The sequence below is a fragment of the Procambarus clarkii genome, chromosome 62 (assembly GCF_040958095.1).
Source record: "Procambarus clarkii isolate CNS0578487 chromosome 62, FALCON_Pclarkii_2.0, whole genome shotgun sequence".
NCBI lineage: Eukaryota > Metazoa > Arthropoda > Malacostraca > Decapoda > Cambaridae > Procambarus > Procambarus clarkii.
Window position 1 is genome coordinate 24,796,928 of NC_091211.1, and position 26,518 is coordinate 24,823,445.

The window sequence follows — 26,518 nt, forward strand, 5'->3', positions numbered from 1 at the left end:
AAGACACCAGAAGGAAGAGAGGAAAGAAGACCATTGAGGGCAACCAGAAAAAGAGTAGTGCTCAGAACACTACCCTGGGGCACACCTTCATATTGCTGAAAAGAGGGAGAGAGAGCGGTACCAAGGCGCACCCGAAAGGAACGACGAGAGAGGAAGCTGCGGAGAAAGAGAGGGAGATGACCACGAAGGCCAAAAGAATGAAGTTGAGATAGAATATGATAACGCCAAGTGGTGTCGTATGCCTTTTCCAGGTCAAAAAGAACGGCAACAACGGAGGTCTTCGCAGCAAAAGCAGTACGAATATAGACCTCCAAGTTCACCAGGACATCTGTCGTGCTGCGGCACTTGCGGAAACCAAATTGAGAAGGGGAGAGGAGGTGATGGTGTTCCAGGAACCACATCAGACGAACGTTAACCATACGTTCAAAGAGTTTGCAGACACAACTTGTGAGAGCAATAGGGCGAAAGTCCTTAGGGGAAGTACGTACCCAGAGACCCCGGTTTGCGAACAGGGAGGACAACGGCATCGAGCCAGTCCTCAGGGACTGACGACGACACCCAGATCCGATTATACAGACTCGGTAAATACTGAGACGTGCTCGGAGGGAGATGGCGAAGCATCTCATAATGAATACCATCGGAGCCCGCCGCCGGAGAACCGCAGAGGGCCAGGGCAGAACGAAGTTCAGAGAGAGAGAAGGGATCATTATAGGGAAGCTGAAGATGAGTGCAGAAATCTAAAGGACGAGACTCAAGGACAGGTTTACGAAGAAGGAAAGATTGGGGAAGATGAAGACCAGAGCTAACAGAAGAAAAGTGGGAACCCAGTTCGGAAGCGACCTGCAATTAACGGGTCCGCCACAAGAGTATCATGGAGGTGAAACATCGGGAACGAACTTACCCGCTATCTTGCGGATACGCTTCCAGATCTGGGCCAGAGGGGTTTCGGACGTAATCGTTGAGACATAAGATGCCCAACATTCACGTGTAGCCGTACGAATGGCCCTACGGGCCACCGCACTCGCTTTCCGAAAGAAAAGAAAAGAATCGGTCGTCTGCCTACGGCGGTGCCTCTTCCAGGCTGCACGCTTACAGCGGACAGCCCGAGCACAGTCCGCATTCCACCAGGGAACGCACTTCCGTGGACCCCGAGAGGAAGAGCGAGGAATAGAGCGGAGGGCAGCGTTGAAGACAGTGTCATGAAAAAGGAGGAGAGTGCGAGAGAGAGGCAGAAGGGAGAGGTCAGAGAGAGCAGCACTGAGGGTAAATAGGGTCCAGTCTGCCTTAGCAAACTGCCACCTAGGGAAAGAGAGGGAAGGGCGAAAAGAGAAAAAGGAAACAAGGATGGGGAAATGATCACTTCCATGGAGGTCATCAAGAACCTGCCACGTGAAATCTAAGTAAAGAGAAGAAGAGCAGAGAGAAAGATCAAGACAAGAAAGGGTGCGAGTCCGAGAGTCCAAATGAGTGGGCTCACCAGAATTCAGAAGAGACAGGGAAGAAGAGAGGAGAAACGGCTCAAGGAGGCGACCCCGGGTATTCGTCAGAACGTCACCCCAAAGAGAATGACGACAATTGAAGTCACCCAGCAGGAGCACAGGCTCCGGCAAGGAGTCTAGGAGGTGTTTCAAATCAGGAAGAGAGAGCGGGACACTCGGGGGGAGATAAATGGAACAAACTGTGTACCATTTCCCCACAAAGATACGAGCAGCAGAACAATGGAGAGGCGAAGGAAAAAGTAAAGGAACAAAGGGGACATCAGCACGAATCAAGAGAGCAGAAGAATTAGAAGCCCCAGCAATGGCTGGGGTGGGGGGGGGGAGAGAAAGGAATAGCCACAGCACCAAACCCACCTCGGGATAACCCGCCCGAGCAGAAAACTCGAGGCCTATGGACTGGGCACGCAAAACAGGGGGAAGGGGGATCCCCCATGGCACCGACACGCCAAACCGCACCCGCCCCCTCACAACTCTAGGTAGCAACTGGCAGGTCAAGCGAGCGTGTCTTGACCCCCTGGCGGCCAACGAGCAAATCCAATATTACATAAATGACACAATTATCACTACGAGCGCTGTTTCTAACTAATAGTTTACCAACAGTATTTTCGTAGATAAACAATACATATATATCAAAAAGTTTCAAGGCCTTGACCATATTTTCAAACCCAGAGAAATATGGTAAACAACACATTCTTTGGGAGAATTTTTTTCACTGCATATATTATTATCATATGTACGACGTGCTTTGCTACGGCAAACTAACAAAAAACAACTTTGTGGATAACAAAGCTTGAGACCAATAAAATTAATATTCTTAAATTCTTCATCTAAGAATTCTGGACTAACAACCCGAAGAGCTCTTAAATACATAGAGGAAAAAAATAATTTTTTCACATTGTATCTATGCCCTGAGAAATAATGAACATAAGATGAGCAGTGAACATAAGCAATGCAGTAGAATAAAATATATCACAATCTTGCCAAAGAAAACCCAAAACGCAACATCTAAGCCATTACAATTCTTGCAGATGCGTATGCATACCTTTTTTGATGGGTTCTCGTGGTAATTACGAATATGTAAATATTCATATATTGCCCATAATCAATGTAAGAACCTATTAAAATACTGACGGTTAAATGTAAAATAACACAGAGCTACGTGTAAAATATTTTATTTTTATTTTATTTATCTTTTTACACTTTCCAAACAACAAACACGCATAGTGTTTCAGGCAGGTCCTTAAACTGTCCGAAATAACTGACAACAGATCCTTAAACTGCTCGATATAATTGACAGCTACATGATAAATAATATTAACAGCCAAGTGTAAAATACAATTGTCAGATACGTTTAATTTGGGAAATGAGCAGCATTAACTCAGCAGACACTAATATTGCGAGGGCAGGCACCTCACCCCGTCTTGCAGCAGGCACCTCACCCCGCCTTGCTGCTGCACCCTGCACCAACACACTTGCATCCGGCTATTGAGTAACACCAGCAAGCCACAGTGTCATGTGTGGCTGGTCCAGGCTGAGTACGTTGCACTTACGCCGCCTTCTTCACCGTGTGTGGACTCCAGTATTGTCACATATATTATATGTGGAATATCGTGATCTGTAAAGTTATTTATCAAGTGTCTAGTATGAAAAGATTTCAAACTTTTGGTATCCTTTCCTTTTTGATTTGCAGAAATTGATCTGGTCTTCAAGTGCTTGATGGAGTTGCACGAGTATAATTTTGTAAATCATGGTAAACAAGTGTGAAGATAACTTTGAAGAGCGAATGTGGTGGTGAAGATATGGTCTTTGTGTAGCGTTGTTACATGTGAGTACGATGATGACTGACCAGGAACACAATGAGAGGCCGCTCTTGACTGAGAGTAACACCGACACTACCACCGACACTACCGCCGACACCACAACCACCACCACTTCATACTGTGGTGGTGTGAGAAGGTTACTAGCCGCCATCACCCTTGAACCCGCTGTTTTTTTTTACGTCCTTGGGTTAGATTTAGATGTTGTCTTCGTCAAGAACTTGTGGGTTGACAAGACATGCCTCCTTCACTTCAATTTCAGCGAAGACATTTGTACAAACCTGCCTAGCGGCAAATTCCCAGATGAACAGAACGCCGTTCACCGGCAGGTGACCCGCTACACCTTGTACTGTGCCATAGTGCAACACGTACCTGCCGTAGTGGTCGTTATGGTGCTGGGGGCCTGGAGCGACCTCCGCGATCGCCGCCTGCCCATCCTCGTGCCTATGATGGGTTACTTCCTCATGGCTCTAGGTCTCTTCGCCAACTCCTACTGGTGGTTCCTGCAACCGGAGATCCTTTTATTATGCTTCGTGCCAGTTGGCCTCACGGGGGCAGTTATGGCAATCTACATGAGTGTTTCAGCTTATATTAGTGCTGACTCAGACGAAAAGATGAGAACTACACGTATGTCTGTAGTTATGGTGATAGTGCCAATTGCTGCCACACTAGGCAGAGGTCTAGCACTGATGCTGTTCACACATAGTGGCTACGTGGCGGTGTTTGGCACACAGTCAATCCTGTGTGCAGTTGCAATTGTGTACGTGATGCTGCGACTTAAGAAACGACCTGAAAGTGTCAGCATCGAGACAACTCCGCCAGGGGCGTCGGAGGTGCTGGAGGTGCTTAGTCCTGCTCGCTTGAGGAAAACGGTGCAGGTAGCCTGCCGGGGACGTGAAGGGAGTGTGAGACTTAACATCTTTGGTCACATCGCAGTCATCTGGCTTTTTTTGTTTACTGCTGGTAAGATAACTCGGTCTAACTATGTGTAGTTGATTTTTTTTATACCAGTTAGTGACAGCATTAATAATTGTAACTAACAATTTAATTTACAAAAGTTAAAACCAGATGCTAACTTTCTTAACACTTTCAAGGGCCTGATTAACTTCAGCGAAAGCTTATCAGCAAAGTCTCTTATCTTTTGCCACTGGCTTCTGCCGAGACACTTGCTGACAACGTATTATAGCGTGTTGTCCTTGCTTCAGGGTCGGCCCAATACGACTTCCTCTACACTCGGAAGAAGTTCTCCTGGAACTTCCAGACATACTCTGTCTGGAGCCTCGTCGACACGCCCCTCGCTGCTACAGGTAAGATGCAGCATTTTTATTAATTTATTTTATTTATTTAAATAGTTAATAGAAAGTACCATAACTTTTTTGTCCAATTTTTTTTTTTGTTTAACGATAGGCTACATTTTCGCAATTCGAACATTAACGAGTATATAGAAATTATTACATTTAAAGCTTCGCTGTTAGGGGTTGACATCAGTTATCTGTTCAGTTAAAAACTGTACTGGGGGCCCTTGACCGTAAGGTGGTACAGTGTCAATACAGAAGCATCTTCGCAGGGACACTGGTGGTCCTGCCGGTGTTGAGTTACCGGTGGAAAGTGGGGGACTCCCTTCTCGGCTTCGTTGGAGCCGTCTCTATGATCTTCAACTTTGTCCTGCGAGCGACAGCTCCGGAGTCCTGGATCCTCTACCTAGGTCAGTTGACGGATGTATTTCGTTGCTTGCCAACACGGCTTTCAATTTTTACATCGAGATAACGTCACGTTTCTCGAAATGTACCATAATAGGTAATATTTTATAAACATTACAGAGAACATTGGCCTGGGTTTGACACTCATTTCTGAATTGCATTCAAACAAAAAACTTATACTTACATTGCCAACATATAAATAGTCCACAAAGGATGACCCTCACCAGGATGCAACCCTAGGGCAGGTCAGGTGTTCGACCTTGGGGAGACCTCATTAAAGGCCTAAAGTAAAGTTTATATAGCTACTTACACGCGGGCTCACCATAGTCCGTGCTACATGGACACTTCGTTCTGAGTAGCGAAATCTAAAACAACAACAGCTACTTACAGTATAGACTGACTATATACAAATGACACCGTCATCTTAAAAAAAGGCAGAAAGCGCTCAGCAGAAAACTATCTACCAATCAACCTAACCTCACACATCTGCAATCTCACGGATAGAATTCTAAGCGAGAGGAATGGGTCATCATTTCAATGTACTCACGCTGGTAAAATCAACACAATTTTGATTTTGTTAAAAATCCTTCCTTACGAACCTGCTCACATTTTTTGGAAGCGATAATTCAAAAATTTATTTAATGTAGTGTTCAAGTGAATGCCTTAACGGTTTGTCACAAAGTTTACAGACTGAATATAGTGTTAGTGGCTAACTAACCTGCCAGATATACCTATCGCTACGGCGATTTCGCGCAATGACTACATCATATTGTCTGGTCTGATTACTGTGCTGACCATACAGATACTCGTTTTACAAAAGTTGTCATAGCTTTTAATACTGTAGCTTTCAGGGCTTTGAGCATTTCTTAATTCAAAATCTGAAATAATTTATTTGTAATAATAGTATTAGATAATCCAAAGACACATTCTGTATTTTCTTTCTTGCAAATCTAAGTGGTCAGTCGACCTACAAAGTCAGGCTTTCCACTTCCAACATGGGATGCTATTATTCGTTGCCAAAAAGTCACATTTCATGTACTTTAGCAGATGCTTCTTCACCCTTGCGGTTATAAACCCAGGGAACCGATTACCTGTCAAAGCCGTCGACGGGAAGACGTTATTCCCGTTCAAAATCCATTTGGAAACAATTCTCAGGAGCAATGGGGAAACTTTTGGGAATTCGCGTGATTACTGTCCCCGTCGAGGCCATTAGAGATATAGTGACCTTCAGGTAAATTTACACACAGGTTTCTTTTTCCCGACAATGGGAATTAAAATTATATTTTTTTCTGACGAAATGTTCCCCAAAAATTGTAAACTGATTTTGATTAAATTTTGCTTTTGCTTCAGAGTTCTGTCCACGGAGTAATCATTAACAGTGATAACAGTTAACAAAAAATTCACAGCGTTATGTTAAAAATCTTAACTATGTTAGACAGAAGAAGAGAAGCGGATTGGCCAGTAATACCAAACCGGGAGACGTTATGTGTACTGGAAAAGTGTTATAGGACTGAATTTCATTAGTTTTATTCTAAATGCAGCATCCACTAGAAATTCTTTATTTGAAATATTTAAATATAGTTCTAAAGATCCAACAAATTTCAAGCAACATTGAATATGTGCAGTCCTAACTCATTTTTAGAATAACATTTACATTTACATTTCTAAGACAAGATACAAACAATTGTAAGATTCAAATGAAGATAATTGATTACCTAAATGAGATTACCTAATGAGATTACCTAAATAAAATTGTATTGTATTGTATTGTATAAGAATCAGTACTCTAGACACATTTTAACTATCAAAAAGTAATTAATATAACAGGACACTACCATAATTCATCCAGGTCAATGTGTTTCATGGATCAAGTTGAAATAATAAAATACATCTCAAAGGGAGAGAGTAGCTTAGGCTGTTTCTACTGTTTCATGGTAACAGCGTCGGTGATGGGCGTGTGTTCCGGCATGGTGGTGGTGTGCTCCAGGGCAGCCATTTCCAAGCTGGTCAACAAGGACGAGTTGGGAGCCGTCTTCGCTCTCTCGGGTGCTGGCGAGGCGGTAATCCCCATCGTGTCTTCAGCCATGATGACGCCCATCTATAATGCCACTCTCGACATCTTCCCGGGAACTGTGCTCGTCCTGGCCGCCGGCGTCAGCGTCATCATCGCCGCCTTATATGTGTAAGGCTTTGACCGGCTGGTGCAGGAGTGTTAGTGCTGCTCTGTGCAGCACTCACACCACCACTATAATTATATCTATCGAGGCTTTATCCTATATTTCATAACCTTCACACATTATGCATGTTTCATAACATACTTATACGTTGTTATTGACAACTACACCTCTTGTGTGTGACCCACAGGTGGATGATGACCTCAAGCTCCAGTACTCGCCGGGAGGTGGTGTCCAGCAGTATTGATGACTGACTTGGTGTGATAATCAAGGTAGTGTGGTGAGGACGCCCTCGTAGGTCATCAGAGCTCATAAACTGTTAAGTGAATACCGATTAAGCCGCCATGGTAGAATAAGAGATAGTTATGTCGTAAGTTGACACTAAAGTGCGCGTGACCTCTGACCATCGAACTTCGTACTACTTTCCTCGTTTGGATTAGTTGTTGACGTTCAGAGAAGAGATGAAACTGATATGATGAAGGCATCATACTTGCCCTGAGTGGAGAGGAATACAATCTATAACACGTTTTGTAAACGTGTAAATTTATCTCATGAAGAAATATGTCTTGAGCTGACGTCGTTTCATTATAACTATTATTTCTAAACTGAAACAAGCAAGGTTTTTGTTGACAATAAACAGTATTACTATTTTGTTGCTTTTGATTGTATTGTATGAAAAGTATTGCATTTCACTGAACCCTTAATATGTATGTTTTAATTATTACCATATATAAATCTTGTAGAAAGAATCCAGAGGTGGACAAGTTACAAGTGCCAGCTGCCCACAGTGTCTCAGGATGATCTTGAATACCAAGGGTCTTCTGAGTCATGTTCAGGCCATGACATCCTCAATGGATATCATACTTTAAACGTCGTTCGTCTTTTTTTGTGTTCTCTGCCTTGTATTAGCTCCCTGAATGCTATCTAAAGTGGCCAACTGGAAAATATACCAACAGGAACTTGAAAATAACTTAAACTTGAAAAGAGCCGCCTACCCGCTGAAGCCGTAAACGTCAAAACTCTGCTGGATTTTATAATTCTTAAAATACATCTGGAAAACATCAGGGCAAATGGGGAGACTTGAGAAACCACTGGCTTCCTGTCCTCATCGTGGCCACTAGTATTAGTGGCTTTCAGGTAAAATAATATATATATATATATATATATATATATATATATATATATATATATATATATATATATATATATATATATATATTTATATATATATATATATATATATATATATGTCGTACCTAATAGCCAGAACGCACTTCTCAGCCTACTATTCAAGGCCCGATTTGCCTAATAAGCCAAGTTTTCATGAATTAATGTTTTTTCGTCTACCTAACCTACCTAACCTAACCTAACCTAGCTTTTTTTGGCTACCTAACCTAACCTTACCTATAAATATAGGTTAGGTTAGGTTAGGTAGGGTTGGTTAGGTTCGGTCATATATCTACGTTAATTTTAACTCCAATAAAAAAAAATTGACCTCATACATATAGAAAAGGGTTGCTTTATCATTTCATAAGAAAAAAATTATAGTAAATATATTAATTCAGGAAAACTTGGCTTATTAGGCAAATCGGGCCTTGAATAGTAGGCTGAGAAGTGAGTTCTGGCTACTAGGTACGACATTTATATATATATATATATATATATATATATATATATATATATATATATATATATATATATATATATATATATATATGCAACAATGATCACAAAAACACTGATCCAAGTATGCAGAATAACTACATGTGAAAAAACAGAAAATGATTAACGCGTTTTCAGCTAATTCGCCTTCATCAGAGCAAAGTAGAATCAAAGTAGATTCTACTTTGCTCTGATGAAGGCGAATTAGCCGAAAACGCGTTAAGCATTTTCTATTTTTCACATGTGGTTATTCTGCATATATATATTATATATATATATATATATATATATATATATATATATATATATATATATATATATATATATATATATATACACACACACACACACATATATATTAGCTGTATCCGGCCACGCATTGCTGAGTCACAGCAACCCTCCCCTGTCCCCTCTCCCCCATCTCCTCTTCCTCCCCATCATTACCCCAACCCCTGTTCACTTTTCCTCCCCACCACCGCCCATTCCTCTCTTCCCCTTGTCCTCCCAACGATTCTCCACTCAATCGTCCCCTTGTCCTCCCCACCATCTCACACTACTGGCCCCTCGTCTTCCCCACCATTCCCCACACTCTCGTCCGATGCGTTCCCAAATGTTCTGATTCTCCCATCAGAAGAATGGGAACATCAAATAATCCGATGTTCATATCACTGAAAAATAAGAAGTTAAAAAAACGAAATAAAAAATAACGAAAAAATAAAAAAATAAACTATACTCACGAAATGATCAGTATGGTAAACAACACAGCTCAATTCCAACACAGTGTCACACAAAGTAATTAAATCAAAATGAAAATAAATCGAAATTTATGAAAATTTAATTTATCAATGCAATTGGAAACACTGAAAGGGAATCGTAACATTCAGTAAAGTGTGTTGCTTTAACGTGCAACAGATGGCGCTGTTAAAAAAAAAAAAAACTGTTTTTCCCTGTCACAGGCATGGTATCTATATAGTAGGCATAGAAAAGCACGTGCGAATTCAAATGGAACATTGTGTCAAAATTTCAAAGCAATTGGTGAAGAACTTTAGGAGATTACAGCGTGGGGTTGCTCGTACGTACAACAGATGGTGCTGTTTTACAAAAAATGCAAGTTTTTCCTGTCACAAGTGTGGCATCTATAAAGTAGGTACATAAAAACGCGTGTATTTGAATGCAACGTTGTGTAAAAATTTCAAAGCAATCGGTAAAGAGGCTTCGGAGATTTTCCTCACGTGAAAAACACAGTCTTTCAAAAAAACATGTTTATACCCGTCACAAGCGTGACATCTATATAGTATGAATATAAAAACATGCGAGTGGAACGTTGTGCCAAAATTTCAAGGTAATCGGTGAAAAACTTTCGGAGATTAGCGATTTTGAACAAACATTTATATATATTATATACTAGCTGTACCCGGCCACGCATTGCTGTGGCTCAGAAATGCATGTGCATTGCTGAGCCACAGCAACCCTCCCCTGTCCTCCCCACCATTTCCCCCTCCCCCGTCCCCTCGTCCTTCCAACCATTCCTCACTCCCCCGTCCTCTCATCCTCCCCACGAATCCCCCCTCCCTCGTCCCCTCATCCTCCCCTACTCCCCCGTCCCCTCGTCCTCCCTACTCGCCCGTCCCCTCGTCCTCCCCACCATTCCCCTCTTCTGTCCCCTCGTCCTCCCCTCCATTTCTCACTCCCTTGTCCGATGCGTTCCCAAATGATCTGATGTTTCCATCAGAAAAATAGGAACATCAAATGATCTGATCTTCTTATTTTTCAGTGATGGGAACAACAGTTAAAAAAAACAAATGAAAAAAAATGAAAAAATAAATAAATTAACTATACTCTTGAAATGAAGAGTATGGTAAGCAACACAGCTCAATTCCAATGCAATGTCACACAAAATAATTAAATCAAAATGAAAATAAATCGAAATCTATGAAAATTCAATTTATCAATGCAATCGGAAACACTGAAATGGAATCTTAACGTATTTAATATAGCATGTGTTGCTATTATGTGTAACAGATGGCTCTGTTTTTAAAAAAGAAAACATGTTTTTACCTGTCACAGGTGTGGCATCTATATAGTAGGTATTTAAAAAGATGCGCGTATTCAAATGGAATATTGTATCAAAATTTCAAAGCAATCGGTAAAGAGGTTTTGAAGACTACAGCGTGTGTTGCTCTTACGTCCAATAGATGGCGCTGTTTTTCAAAAAAACATGTTTTTTTCCTGTCACTGGTGAGGCAGGTATATAGAAGGTATATAAAAACACGCGCCTATTCGAAGGCAACGTTGTATCAAAATTTCAAAGCAATCGGTCAAGAGGTTTCGAAGATTTCCCCTCACCTGAAAAACACAGTTTAAAAAAACAAGCATGTTTTTTCCCGTCACAGACAAGACATCTATGTAGTATGTATATAAAAACACGCTCGGATGCGAATGGAACGTTGTGTCAAAATTTCAAAGCGATCGGTGAAGAACTTTCGGAGATTAGCGATTTTGAACACACTAGGCGTACTACCACAGTGTGTACTACCACTACTACGCCTAGTGTGTACTACACTAGGCGTACTAGTACGCCTTAACGTACTAGTACGTTAAGACATACTAGTTATGGCAGCTACTGGAAGGTAGTTGTGCTTTCTGGGTTCGAGGCCCACTGGTGTTGTCCAAAGATTGATATATATATATATATATATATATATATATATATATATATATATATATATATATATATATATATATATATATATATATATATATATATATATATATCATATAGCATTGCTCATATAATTTGGCAGTGCTAAAGATTATGCACTGCCAAATTATATAAAAAAATTATGTGATATAAAATATCACATAATCTTGATAAAGAAAACCCAAGAAACATCATAAGCCATTACAATTCTTACATATGCGGCTGCATACCTTTTTTGATGGGTTCTCGAGATAAGTATGAATATATAAATATTCATATATTGGCTATAACCCATATAAGAACCTATTAAAACAAAGACGGCTAAGTTTTAAAAAACACTGACAGCTACGTGTAAAATATTTTATTTTTATTTTACTTATTTATATACAAGATGCACGGGGTTGTGAGAGTACATAAGATTGGTGTTCTTTTTACACTCTAGCTAAGCCACAAACACGCATAGCATTTCGGGCAGGTCCTTAAACTGCCCGAAATAACTGACAACAGATCCTTAAACTGCCCGAAATAACTGACAACAGATCCTTAAACTGCCCGATATAACTGACAGCTACGTGTAAAATATAACTGACAGCTACGTGTAAAATAATACTGACAGCCAAGTGTAAAATATAACTGTCAGATACGTTTAATTTGGGAAATATGAAGTATTAACTCAGCAGACACTAATATTGCGAGGGCAGGCACCTCACCCCGTCTTGCAGCAGGCACCTCACCCCGCCTTGCGGCTGCACCCTACACCACCACACTTGCCTCCGGCTATTGAGTAACAGCAGCAAGCCACAGTGTCATGTGTGGCTGGCCCGGGCTGAGTACGTTGCACTTACGCCGCCTTCTTCACCGTATGTGGACTCCAGTATTGTCACATATATTATATGTGGAATATCGTGATCTGTAAAGTTATTTATCAAGTGTCTAGTATGAAAAGATTTCAAGCTTTTGGTATCCTTTCCTTTTTGATTTGCAGAAATTGATCTGGTCTTCATGTGCTTGATGGAGTTGCACGAGTATAATTTTGCAAGTCATAGTAAACAAGTGTGTAGATAACTTTGAAGAGCGAATGTGGTGAAGAGATAGTATTTGTGCAGTGTCGTTACATGTGAGTACGATGATGACTGACCAGGAACACAATGAGAGGCCGCTCTTGACTGAGAGTAACACCGACACTACCACCGACACTACCACCGACACCACAACCACCACCACTTCATACTGTGGTGGTGTGAGAAGGTTACTGGCCGCCATCACCCTTGAACCCGCTGTTTTTCTTTACGTCCTTGGCTTTGGTTTAGATGTTGTCTTCGTCAAGAACTTGTGGGTTGACAAGACATGCCTCCTTCACTTCAATTTCAGTGAAGATATTTGTACAAATCTGTCGAGCGGCAAATTCCCAGATGAACAGAACGCCGTTCACCGGCAGGTGACCCGCTACACCTTGTACTGTGCCATAGTGCAACACGTACCTGCCGTAGTGGTCGTTATGGTGCTGGGGGCCTGGAGCGACCTCCGTGATCGCCGCCTGCCCATCCTCGTGCCTATGATGGGTTACTTCCTCATGGCTCTAGGCCTCTTCGCCAACTCCTACTGGTGGTTCCTGCAGCCGGAGATCCTTTTATTATGCTTCGTGCCAGTTGGCCTCACGGGGGCAGTTATGGCAATCTACATGAGTGTTTCAGCTTATATTAGTGCTGACTCAGACGTCAAGATGAGAACTACACGTTTGTCTGTAGTTATGGTGATAGTGCCAATTGCTGCCACACTAGGCAGAGGTCTAGCACTGATGCTGTTCACACATAGTGGCTACGTGGCGGTGTTTGGCACACAGTCAATCCTGTGTGCAGTTGCAATTGTGTACGTGATGCTGCGACTGAAGAAACGACCTGAAGGTGTCAGCATCGAGGCAACTCCGCCAGGGGCGTCGAAGGTGCTGGAGGTGCTTAGTCCTGCTCGCTTGAGGAAGACGGTGCAGGTAGCCTGCCGGGGACGTGAAGGGAGTGTGAGACGAAACATCTTTGGTCACGTCGCAGTCATCTGGCTTCTTGTGTTTACTGCTGGTAAGATAACTCGGTCTATGTGTAGTTGATTTTCTTAATGCCAGTTAGTGACAGCATTAATAATTGTAACTAACAATTTAATTCACAAAAGTTAAAACCAGATGCTAACTTCCTTAACACTTTCAAGGGCCTGATTAACTTCAACGAAAGCTTATCAACAAAGTCTCTTATCCTTTGCCACTGGTTTCTGCTGACAACGTATTATAGCGTGTTGTCCTTGCTTCAGGGTCGGCCCATTACGACTTCCTCTACACTCGGAAGAAGTTCTCCTGGAACTTCCAGACATACTCTGTCTGGAGCCTCGTCGACACGCCCCTCGCTGCCACAGGTAAGACGCAGCATTTTTATTAATTTATTTTATTTATTTAAATAGTTAATAGAAAGTACCATAACATTTTTGTCCAATTTTTTTTTTTGTTTAACCATAGGCTACATTTTCGCAATTCGAACATTAACGAGCATAGAAATTATTACATTTAAAGCTTCGCTGTTAGGGGTTGACATCAGTTATCTGTTCAGTTAAAAACTGTACTGGGGGCCCTTGATCGTAAGGTGGTACAGTGTCAATACAGAAGCATCTTCGCAGGGACACTGGTGGTCCTGCCGGTGTTGAGTTACCGGTGGAAAGTGGGGGACTCCCTTCTCGGCTTCGTTGGAGCCGTCTCTATGATCTTCAACTTTGTCCTGCGAGCGACAGCTCCGGAGTCCTGGATCCTCTACCTAGGTCAGTTGACGGATGTATTTTGTTGCTTGCCAACACGTCTTTCAATTTTTACACCCAGAAAACATCACGTTCCACGAAATGTGCCATAATAGGTAATATTTTATAAACATTACAGGGAACATTGGCCTGGGTTTAACACTCATTTCTGAATTGCATTCAAACAAAAAATTTATACTTACATTGCCAACATATAAATAGTCCACAAAGGATAACACTCACCAGGATGCAACCCTAGGGGCAGGTCAGGTGTTCGACCTTGGGGAGACCTCAATAAAGGTCTAAAGTAAAGTTTATATAGCTACTTACACGCGGGCTCACCATAGCCCGTGCTACATGGACACTTCGTTCTGAGTAGCTAAATCTAAAACAATAACAGCTACTTACAGTATAGACTGACTATATACAAATGACACCGTCATCTTAAAAAAAGGCAGAGAGCGCTCAGCAGAAAACTACCTACCAATCAACCTAACCTCACACATCTGCAATCTCGCGGATAGAATTCTAAGCGAGAGGAATGGGTCATCATTTCAATGTGCTCACGTTGGTAAAATCAACACAATTTTGATTTTATTAAAAATCCTGCCTTACGAACCTGCTCACAATTTTTGTAAACGATAATTCAAAAAATTATTTAATGTAGTGTTCAAGTGAATGCCTTAACGGTTTGTCACAAAGTTTACAGACTGAATATAGTGGTAGTGGCTAACTAACCTGCCAGATGTACCTATCGCTACGGCGATTTCGCGCAATGACTACATCATATTGTCTGCTCTGATTACTGTGCTGACCATACAGATACTCGTTTTACAAAAGTTGTCATAGCTTTTAATACTGTAGCTTTCAGGGCTTTGAGCATTTCTTAATTCAAAATCTGAAATAATTTCTTTGTTTGTAATAATATTATTAGATAATCCAAAGACACATTCTGTATTTTCTTTCTTGCAAACCTAAGTGGTCAGTCGACCTACAAAGTCAGGCTTTCCACCTCCAACATGGGATGCTATTATTCGTTGCCAAAAAGTCACATTCCATGTACTTTAGCAGATGCTTCTTCACCCATGCGGTTATAAACCCATGGAACCGATTACCCGCCAAAGTCGTCGACGCGAAGACGTTATTCCCGTTCAAAATCCATTTGGAAACAATTCTCAGGAGCAATGGGGAAACTTTTGGGAATTCGCGTGATTACTGTCCCCGTCGAGGCCATTAGAGATATAGTGACCTTCAAGTAAATTTACACTCAGGTTTTTTTCCCGACAATGGGAATTAAAATTATATTTTTTTCTGACGAACTGTTCCCAAAAAAATTGTAAACTGATTTTGATTAAATTTTGCTTTTGCTTCAGATTTCTGTCCACGGAGTAATCATTAGCAGTGATAACAGTTAACAAAAAAATCACAGCGTTATGTTAAAAATCTTAACTTTGTTAGACAGAAGAAGAGAAGCGGATAGGCCAGTAATACCAAACCGGGAGACGTTATGTGTACTGGAAAAGTGTTATAGGACTGAATTTCATTAATTTTATTCTAAATGCAGCAGCCACTAGAAATTCTTTATTTGAAATATTTAAATATAGTCTTAAAGATCAAACAAATTTTATCAACATTGAATATGTGCAGTCCAAACTCATTTTTAGAATAACATTTACATTTACAATTCTAAGACAAGATACAAACAATTGTAAGATTCAAATGAAGATAAGAATCAGTGCTCTAGACACATTTTAGAATGTGTCTAGAGCACTATTATATTTAATTAATATAATAGGACACTACCATAATTCATCCAGGTCAATGTGTTTCATAGATCAAGTTGAAATAATAAAATACATCTTAAAGAGATAGAGTAGCTTAGGCTATTTCTACTGTTTCATGGTAACAGCGTCGGTGGTGGGCGTGTGTTCCGGCATGGTGGTGGTGTGCTCCAGGGCAGCCATTTCCAAGCTGGTCAACAAGGACGAGCTTGGAGCCGTCTTCGCTCTCTCGGGTGCTGGCGAGGCGGTAATCCCCATCGTGTCTTCAGCCATGATGACGCCCATCTATAATGCCACTCTCGACACCTTCCCGGGAACTGTGCTCGTCCTGGCCGCCGGCGTCAGCGTCATCATCGCCGCCTTATATGTGTAAGACTTTGACCGGCTGGTGCAGGAGTGTCAGTGCTTCTCTGTGTAGCACTCCCACCACCACTATAATTATATCTGTTGAGGCTTTATCCTATATTTCATAACCTTCACACATTATGCATGTTTCATAACATACTTATACGTTGTTATTGACAACTACACCTCTTGTGTGTGACCCACAGGTGGATGATGACCTCAAGCTCCAGTACTCGCCGGGAGGTGGTGTCTAGCAGTATTGATGACTGACTTGGTGGGAAAATTATGGTAGTTCGGTGAGGACGCCCTCGTAGTTCATCAGAGCTCGTAAACTGTTAAGTGAATACCGATTAAGCCGCCATGGACGAATAAGAGATAGTTATGTCGTAAGTTGACACTAAAGTGCGCGTGACCTCTGACCATCGCACTTCGTACTACTTTCCTCGTTTGAATTAGTTGTTGACGTTCAGAGAAGAGATGAAACTGATATTATGAAGGCATCATACTTGCCCTGAGTGGAGAGGAATACAATCTATAACACGTTTTGTAAACGTGTAAATTTATCTCATGAAGAAATATGTCTTGAGCTGACGTCGTTTCATTATAACTATTATTTCAAAACTGAAACAAGCAAGGTTTTTGTTGTCAATAAACAGTATTACTATTTTGTTGCTTTTGATTGTATTGTATGAAAAGTATTGCATTTCACTGAACCCTTAATACTTCGGGGCTTCTCCTCCGAATCAACCTACCCTGGCTTTGCGCCCTGGTAAGGCCACTGCAGACCGACAACCAGAGCGCAACTCCATAGTCTCCTGAGACTGATGGATGTCTACTACTAATATGCATGTTTTAACTATTACCATATATAAATCTTGTAGAATAAATCCAGAGGTGGACAAGTTACAAGTGCCAGTTGCCCACAGCGTCTCAGGATGATCTTGAATACCAAGGTTCTCCTCTGAGTCATGTTCAGGTCATGACATCCTCAATGGATATCATACTTTTGACGTCGTTTTTTTGTGTGTGTTCTCTGCCTTGTATTAGCTCCCTGAATGCTATCTAAAGTGGCCAACTGGAAATTATACCAACAGGAATTTGAAAATAACTTGAACTTGAAAAGAACCGCCTACCCGCTGAAGCCGTAACGCCAAAACTATGCTGGGTTTTAAAATACAGCTGAGAATGATCATCAGGGCACATGGGGGGGACCTTTGAGAAACCGCCGGCTTCCTGTCCTCATAGTGGCCACTAGTATTAGTGACCTTAGATAAATTTATTATATATATATATATATATATATATATATATATATATATATATATATATATATATATATACAGAGAGAGAGAGAGAGAGAGAGAGAGAGAGAGAGAGAGAGAGAGAGAGAGAGAGAGAGAGAGAGAGAGAGAGAGAGAGATCTGTTCTGTAACACACACGGTGCTATATATGGCCTTCCGAACATGGCACATTCTTTTGGCAGTTAGTTACTCGCTTACAATATACCACAACCATAACATTTCTTACTGTTTATTCTGAAATAAAATTGTCATTTTGAACACTAGTAGTCGTAAACGGCCTTTATCCTCACGGTCCCTCATCACCAGTGACACATTTCTTATCAGAAGGGCAAGGTTAACCGATAAATAAATAATCTGATGTCGTTCTCTGGGACATCTGTCGTCTGGCATTATGTGTGGGGACCACAACCACGAAGTGGGCAGCTTCACGTGGGCGGATTGATACCATCATGGAAGCTGCGTGCTTGTGGTAAACACCAAAAATTCTTCCTCTAAAAAGCTGTCTAAAGAGCTGTACCAGAACCCACAGCTTTCAGAAAAGACCTATATCTTACTCATAAACCACATAGCTTCATCACAGAACCCATAGTTTGATCATAAACACGATATAGCTTGGTCACGAAACTCGTAGTTTGCTCATAAACCCTATGTCTTGATCACAAAACCCATAGTTTACTTGCAACCCCCAAAGCGTGATAACAAAACCCATTGTTTGCTCATAAGCCATATGGTTTTATATAAACACACACTAGTACAGCGAATATGTATACAGGGTGCATACAGTACATACATCAAGAAGCAGCGTATACCTCGCGGAGATGTATTGTATATCCCATGTACTCTCATCTTGGTATTTCTCTGCATCTAGAGCTCTGGATATAACATCGTAATTTTTTCAATTAATAAATACTAACAACAATATAAAATATAAATGGTTGGGCGCGTTCCCTATCACCTAATGTTCCCGTTCACCTAGCAGTAAATAGGTACCTTGGAGATGGCTTGTTGTGGGATTGCGTCCAGGACCTCGATATAAGCCTAACATGTATATATACACTTACTGCCTGTCCCCTGACATAATGAATTATTAAAGTATTATTACATGCACAAAAAACACATATACAACATATATTACTTGTCATGATACAAGGGGCGTCAACGTTCCCAGATTGTAATGACTAACCTGATAGACTCGAAGCATTCCAGATATTCTGGTTTTATTGTTATTAACGTATTTGTCATTAACAAGGTCATCGACTCCAACCAACCGTATCAACAACATGGTGACAATGTGACAACTCAACAATGAATTTTAAAAGTGAACGGAATACCTGAAAAGTGTTGTGCTTCCAGAGGCTCCGTTATTTTTAGTCGACCAGCACTGAGGCACTGAACCCTGCTTTCCCCAGCTCTGAGTAGCCTATTGAACGGTTAACACAATATTTGTGAAAATAAGTAAGTGAAGACTTCACGCTGGTTACATATCTTGTGGTGCTTATGGATGCAGAGATAGTATCTCCTCTATCACTAGGTGATCGCTTGAGATAACCCAACCATTCTTCCTACACACAACAGAGATCATCACGGACTGAGGTCCTGTACAGAGGATCTGGCGTTGTCCTGCCTTACACTACTGATTGCTTGATTGAAAAGCTGGACATGTGACATAGAGATAGTTTAAGTTGCGTTAAGACAAGTTGCGTTAACATATTTAAGACACCAGATCAAATGTGCATTGTTGGTTAACTAAATTTATACTTAAAACAACAAGTGTCAAAATGTTGTCATAAATTACAAAAGATCTGTTGAATAAACTGAACTGAGCGAAGATAAAAGTTTGAACGTTATCGTATCAAGTGAGCCAGAACAGTTATGATGTCTGAACATGGTGGTTGCGAGTACGGCAACCTTCTGGAGCAGCGGCCTCCTACCAAGAGTCTCCGTGCTAAACTTGCCACCTTCCTGGCGTCCATTACTGTAGAGCCAGCCATGTTCCTTCATGGCTTGGGATCGAGTATAGAAAGCATTTTCTATACCAACCTCTGTGTTGATAAAGTATGCCTCAATTATTATAAATATGGCAAAGACGTGTGTGGCAACTTAGATTCTGGAAGCTATGAATCTCAACAAGATGCCGTTCAACGGATGGTATCGACGTTTGAGGTTTATAAGCATTGGGTGGAATATATGCCAGCAATATTTGTGGTACTCTTTCTTGGAATATATAGTGACACCCGTGGCCGGCGTCTGCCAATACTCCTCCCCTTCTGTGGCTCGCTCATCAAGGCTCTTTTCTTAGTTGCCAACTCCTACTGGTGGTCCTGGCCGTTGCCAATGCTAATAGTCTCATTCTTTCCCTATGGTATCTCGGGAGGTATGATTGGCAGTTTGGCGGGAGCTTACTCTTACGTGAGTGACGCATCTGTTGACAAGTCTCGCACAACCCGTTTGGCCATCACTGGAGCGATGAGCTTAGTAGCCATGTCCCTTGGAAAGGTTAGTGGGACATTCATCTACAGCAAAGGAGGGTACATTGCGATTTTTAGTACCCAAGCTATATTTTACGCCGCCTCTATACTGTATATTATATTAAGACTGAAAGAGCATCCAAGTGGATGTAGCCCTGAGACCATGGATTCGAGAAAAGAGTTGAAGCAGCGCTTGTTGTCTATTACGACCGTCAAGAGGACGCTGATGGTCGTGTTCAAGCGTCGGGAAGCTGGTGGTCGAGGCTTCATCATTGGCCACATTGCCGCCATCTGCTCTAGAGTGTTTACCGCTGGTATGTATACAACTACAACATTAGATTTGTTTGTAATGTTTTCATAGCCAGGTAAATACAGTTTAAAAGTGGTTTGTTATATAAGACATTTTTTTTGTTGAACATTGGAATAAATTTTTAAAGCTACATTTATATTTCTACCCTCAGGCAGCCTTCAGATGTTCTTCCTGTACATGAGGAAGAGGTTCGACTGGAACTATTATACGTACAATATGTACTCCATCTTAACTATACCCGTTCTTTTTATTGGTAAGTATTTTCTTCACTTTTTTAACCAAATATGTTTATTATATGACTACAATAGCCATTGTCTGCAAGCTATCATCACGCCACGAAACCTAATACATTAACAAGCTGTCTTTTATGTAATTAAATAGTTGTGCAGGTGACCAAATATATAATCGACTAATAAATCTAAAGATATGGTACAATGTCGCTGACAAAATATTCACTATGTAGTGATAAATTTTTAAATATTTTTATTATATTATATATTAATATAAATATTTTATAATAAGATAAATATTTTTCATTTTACTCTTTATGCTCAATTAGTATTAAGCTTTAGTCATTTAAGTTTTTCATGCCCGAAACCCTTTGCGTAATAGTGGCTTTAGGCATTGTATGTACTAGCCCTAACTATTAATCCATCACTCTTTGTAAAATCTCTTGTATGTATGTACCTTACCTAAATAAACATTTGATTTGATTTGATTTGATAAACGTAGAGAGAGAGCTCTGTGGCTCTGCTAGTCAACAAGGGTGGGAATTTAAAAACAAAAATCTTCTCAGGCTGCCACGGAAGTCATAACAATTGGTGGAGAGAAGGCAGCGGTGCGTGTAATATTCAGCCCCTCCTCATAAGGTTTCCCAACGTCAAGAAACTGTCGTACTAATGTGCCCCTTATCCTAACCTACCAGAGGACCCAAAACAGAAAACGGGACAGTATGTCAATTTCGTGAGCCGCAAGCATTTTCTAGTACAACAATGTTTGAACTTAGGTACAGTATACGTCAAAATGCGACGTTCTATTAGGATGCCGGGTTGATGCCCCTACTCCTCTTCCATTCCAGTGAACCACAAAAGAGCAAATCAAGATCATGACAACATAAACTGATTCTGAATAAATGTATTTTAAGGGGAGGCAGAGAGAACCCAAAGACTGAGAGCAAGGTTCTTAAGCATGAAGGAGCCCAACCATGCTGGAATTAATTAGGAAACAACGGATCTGACGGGAAAATGAGACATGGAGCTAAAACTAACAATAATGAAAATTAGCTGTATATTACAAAATATCAAAACACCGAAAGTGGTAAGAACCAACTAACGATATACTGACAGTACCGTGTAGAGTAACTGCCCTAAAGATATGGGAAATTAGAATGAGACGTAAGAGAACTGGAACGCTAAGTACGAGATTCAGATAATCTCGTGCTAAGTACGTCCCCCTCCCTTCCCTCCCTTCCGGAGGGAGGGAAGGGAGGGGGACGGGGAGAGTAGGGCGGCTATTTCCAAATCTCCAAAAAGGAGGCAGCAGGTAAATATATATTTCAAATAATATGCACTTTTACGTCAATATAATTATCAAAATACGCAAATTACCACATTCTAGTACTAAAGAAATGAATTGAAATGGTAAACACGTTAACGTCCTGCTAGTTCTGCCTACCTGCCTAGAGCAGGATGTCTGACCACCCCAGGGGAGAGAAGACAGGGCACAGCCAGGTACCCCATCTAGTAAATACTAAAAAGAGTAGCCGATAGAATAGGACTTTGTGGAACACAAAAAAAAAGTGTTGAAACAAGTCTAATTGTGTCAAGTCTCATGGCTCAGATCACCCATGGATCTGTCAGAGAGCAAGCTAGATATAAGTCGACAGAGAGAGAAGCTGGAAACCCAAATGATAGTAGCTTGGAGAAAAAAATTTAATCCATACCTTGCCTAAAACTTCAGAAATGTAGATATCTATAACAAAATATTCACCGAAATCACGAAATGACGTGGACCATATGTAATTAGTTGAATTATCTTGTAGTTTTTTATGCCATATTGCTAAATCTACCAAAACTAACAAGTATGTATATCTTTGACAGGGAACTTCATACTGCTGCCTGTGTTGAGTTACCGCTTCAAAGTCAAAGATGCTATGCTAGGCTTCATCGGAGGAATATCGTCACTCTTTCACAATGTGATGTTGGGCACAGCCCCCTACGCCTGGATTGTCTACCTGGGTTTGTTATGACTACTTATTTCTTAACTATATCCTGGTTGTGATATCACGCACGTTCATATATGAATAACATCACAATCAAAACACTTTTGTTGGTAAAACTAGTGCGATAATCAGGAATAATACCACTCCAGTTAATGTCTTTCAATTCTACTTTTAACTATCCCCTCCACAGCGTCGGCAGTATCACTGTGCTCCTTCATGTCTATCCTGTCGTCCCGGGGTGCACTGTCCAAGCTGGTGGCGAAGGATGAGCTCGGGTCAACATTCGCGGTGTTGGCGCTGGGAGAGACCCTCATTCCTCTGGTGTCAACACCAGTCTATACTCTCATCTATAATAACACGCTCGACATCTTTCCGGGGGCCATCTTCTTACTAACAAGCGGCTTCGATATTGCTTGCTGTTGCATCTACGTGTAAGGCTTAAAACTATGGACTTGTTGTGAAGACTGTACTCTATGTATATGGATTATCTAGTCAATCCAATATTAACAGGAAGAATATAAACGGTGATGCAGTCATCTTTCATGGAATTCATGGCAAAACCCACGCAAAAAGTGTACATCACATAAAAATATCGACTCAGTATTCACCATCAAAGATAGTCGTAAAAATAATCACAGATATACTTTACAGGCCACCTGATCAATTATTTGTAGTGGTTAAAAAAATGTTATAAGCAATTTGATGAAATATGCAAGGAATTTAAGTTTTTATAGTCTGAGATTATAATTTGCCAATATATAAATGGGACAAATGACGCTCTACAATGTACACACTGTAAAGAAAGCTTGCACAAATACTTTCATTGAATTTTAAATACAAATGAGCATAGTAAATAATTTATTTGACGGTGAAGAGTTCAGTTAATCATTCTCAAATCCAACTAAATCTAATATGTAAAAATAAAACAAATAGCAGATCATAAAATCAAAAGATTTTAAAACTTAAAGTTTTGTCAAAATATGTCAAGGGTTTTCAGAGTTAAATTGGAACATGTATGAAGCCTGAATAAAGTTTAGTAGATCATATAAATTGTTATAACACTTTCATATGCTGTTGCAAAAAAGACGGACACTTGTATGCACCAAACCATAATGTATGAATAATGGAATAAAATATTGTCTAACGTTCATATTATTGTTCATCAGTCTATTTCAAGAAAACAATAATTTGTTTTGGATCTAATGGGCACTTACGTACTATATGAACTCCTATAAATCCCTGTGTAATTCTCCTTTAATATAAATATTGAATGCACTCCTATTATTGTTTATCAAATCATTTTTGTTTCAGTTGGATGTTGACTAGAGAAGTTCCGCTGAGTGGCTACACGGCTATCGCCTGATTGTCAACACCCTTGGCCTTGGCTATCTTTTGGACACGTTAGATTGCTGCCGCAAATACTTAATCAACGCCTGTTATGCCCTCTGGAGCTAATCGCCCTTAAACACCAAAATATCGTTATTCTCTTACAAGTGTATATAATAATTTAAATATATGTTTTATCTCTTGCAAGAATACAACTATTATAATAATAATTAATTGTGTCGGAGGACAGGCAGCCAGTGTGTATATAATGTATTAGGCTTACATCGAGGTCCCACCCTCCCGAAGTTCGAACTAGACTGATTAATTCCTGGATACCTTTTTACTGCTAGGTGAACAGCTCATATAAAGTCTTACACAGGGTGAAAGACTTTATATGACCTGTGGGAGGTCTTGTAAAGCCTGCAATCAGCCTTCTACAACTGTATCCTCTAGCCATAGTGAAAAATATTGTTACTAAAAGATCATCACGTACAATTCACAAGCGCGGACAACAGCAAATCATACCCAATAGCGTTCCACAGCTTTATAAGACTAAAGGTGCGTCCATGCAGCTCCGACAGTGAGCTGATCACCTAACAGTCCCACAAGCTAAGCCCCCCCTTTCACTGACCCTTGCAAGCCACCTCATTCCCATAAGCAGCAACTGTGCTTTCATCCCAGAAATGAGTCAATCTGTTATCAATAGTATTATACTTTACGAGAACACCACAAACGTATTTGTATTATCTATTTGTATATTTTTCAACCTGTCTTCGAGGGTTATATACCTTCGTGATAATCATTTCAAAACCACTACGTACTTAGTGCTATTATCTACTGCCTATCCATGGTTAGGCTAGGTTAAGGTTAGGTTATGTTAAAACAGTATTATTCTCAAACATGTGAAATATGAAATTTAAAATTGTTTGAATATCCCATAGAATTATCAGATTAAAGAAAACTTAGACCTTAGAGCTTATGAAAGAAAACGAGCTTACCTAGGCTTTCAATATTTTAAACATTGAATTTTTATTATAATATAATTATAACATGAGAATATTCTCTGTTTAGGACAAAGGTTCACTTGCTTGTTTACAAGTAGACTATTATTGGAACTATAATATGCTTTCAGACCATCACAAATATCCAGATAAGTATCCAGGTGGTCTAAGAGAGGGGTTGATGTCTCGATCTAATCACTTTAGCCTGAGAATGGATTGATATTTCTGTATTCATTCTTATTAAAAAGTTTTAATATGATCACACTTAACTTTCTGGTGATATCAGCAACCCTGGACCTGTTAGGCAACTATGGCTATTAAGTACGACATGTGCAATGTCTCTCATTCCTAATTTTAAGCAATATTTTTTTCAATTTTTTTTTTGTCTCGACTTAAATGTTACTGGAGAACTACCAGTTTGTATAAACAGATACTAATAAAGCTTCTGATTATATATGCAATTCCTATTAACATTCTACGACAAGCCGCCGGCTTCCTGTCCTCGTCGAGGCCAATAGTATTAGTGGCCCTCAGGTAAATTCAGGTATGTGAGAAGCCTTTTGATTCTACTGCTGATGTTACAAATACAAGTTCCTTAAACTCTACATTGTCTCTTCCGTGATTATTCCTATCAAAGTTTGGACTAAATCAATATAATCAGTGTCCACTACCTAAATACGCCAGTTGGTTAACTGGTTTTAACGATATGCAATCAAAGAAAATTCGACTTAAACAGCGTTTTGAAGACTGGCAAAAAGTCAGAAGACTGACAAATGTTTCCTAATATCGAAAATGTAATACCTTGCATGAGAGGAATAACAACTCACGTCACTACTGCCAAATCAGTAACATTACCTTGCAGCAATTTGAGGAAGAAAAGGACCTTTGAGTCAAAATACACTATTCCCTGAAAGAGGGACAAAAGGTAGGAGCATCAGTTAACAAAAACTAACCAAACCTTAGGAATAATCAAGCGTACCTTAAACTTTAAAATAAAGAAGGTAGTTATTCAACTGTATAAATTTCCGGTGCGCCCCCATTTTATTTATTTATTTACATACAAGAAGGTACATTGGGTTTATAGGAGTACATAGCATTGATGTTTTTACTTTCTTGTAAAGCCACTAACCCGCATGGCGTTTCAGGCAGGTCCTTATTCTAACAAATAAATTTAAGTAGGTAATTTCAAGCAAAATTGATAAATGTTAACAGGTACATTGTACAAAAAATTACGAAGATTAGTAGGTACATTACAGTAACTATAACTTCTTCGATGTATAACGTCTTCGAAGTAACTTCGATTATTGAATCGAAGCATGAAGATTTCATCTTCAGAAGGACATAGCCGTTTTGAAGTACAACACCGGGCAACAAAAATTATTCCAGAACTAACTCAGCTCGCATACAGGAACGGTTGAGGGCCACAGGGCCAACAGCAAT

General features: G+C 40.3%; 3 protein-coding genes across 6 annotated transcripts; all 3 read left to right on the forward strand.

Moving 5' to 3' along the window:
* Positions 1 to 2,967: 2,967 nt before the first annotated feature.
* On the forward strand, positions 2,968 to 7,841 carry LOC123766534 (probable peptidoglycan muropeptide transporter SLC46). 2 transcript variants are annotated; one of them, XM_069308349.1, is made up of 6 exons: positions 2,968 to 3,034; positions 3,190 to 4,279; positions 4,522 to 4,623; positions 4,884 to 5,021; positions 6,958 to 7,198; positions 7,381 to 7,841. In XM_069308349.1, exons 2-6 carry the CDS (start codon positions 3,334 to 3,336, stop codon positions 7,442 to 7,444), a joined length of 1,491 nt encoding a protein of 496 aa, XP_069164450.1. In that variant the 5' UTR covers positions 2,968 to 3,034; positions 3,190 to 3,333; the 3' UTR covers positions 7,445 to 7,841. The 2 variants fall into 2 exon arrangements, with proteins under 2 accessions (XP_069164450.1, XP_045611719.1); XM_045755763.2 differs by having other exon boundaries at positions 2,974 to 4,279.
* Positions 7,842 to 12,278: 4,437 nt separating this feature from the next.
* On the forward strand, positions 12,279 to 17,118 carry LOC123766533 (probable peptidoglycan muropeptide transporter SLC46). Of its 3 annotated transcripts, none has more exons than XM_045755761.2 (6): positions 12,304 to 12,413; positions 12,539 to 13,625; positions 13,852 to 13,953; positions 14,212 to 14,349; positions 16,235 to 16,475; positions 16,658 to 17,118. In XM_045755761.2, the coding sequence occupies exons 2-6, from the start codon at positions 12,680 to 12,682 to the stop codon at positions 16,719 to 16,721; spliced, it is 1,491 nt and encodes a 496-aa protein (XP_045611717.2). In that variant the 5' UTR covers positions 12,304 to 12,413; positions 12,539 to 12,679; the 3' UTR covers positions 16,722 to 17,118. The 3 variants fall into 3 exon arrangements, with proteins under 3 accessions (XP_069164451.1, XP_045611717.2, XP_045611718.2); XM_045755762.2 differs by having other exon boundaries at positions 12,338 to 12,383; XM_069308350.1 differs by having other exon boundaries at positions 12,279 to 13,625.
* Positions 17,119 to 18,941: 1,823 nt separating this feature from the next.
* On the forward strand, positions 18,942 to 25,532 carry LOC123766535 (lysosomal proton-coupled steroid conjugate and bile acid symporter SLC46A3). The gene is made up of 5 exons (XM_045755764.2): positions 18,942 to 20,534; positions 20,682 to 20,783; positions 22,630 to 22,767; positions 22,942 to 23,182; positions 24,063 to 25,532. Exons 1-5 carry the CDS (start codon positions 19,625 to 19,627, stop codon positions 24,112 to 24,114), a joined length of 1,443 nt encoding a protein of 480 aa, XP_045611720.2. The 5' UTR covers positions 18,942 to 19,624; the 3' UTR covers positions 24,115 to 25,532.
* Positions 25,533 to 26,518: the final 986 nt, after the last annotated feature.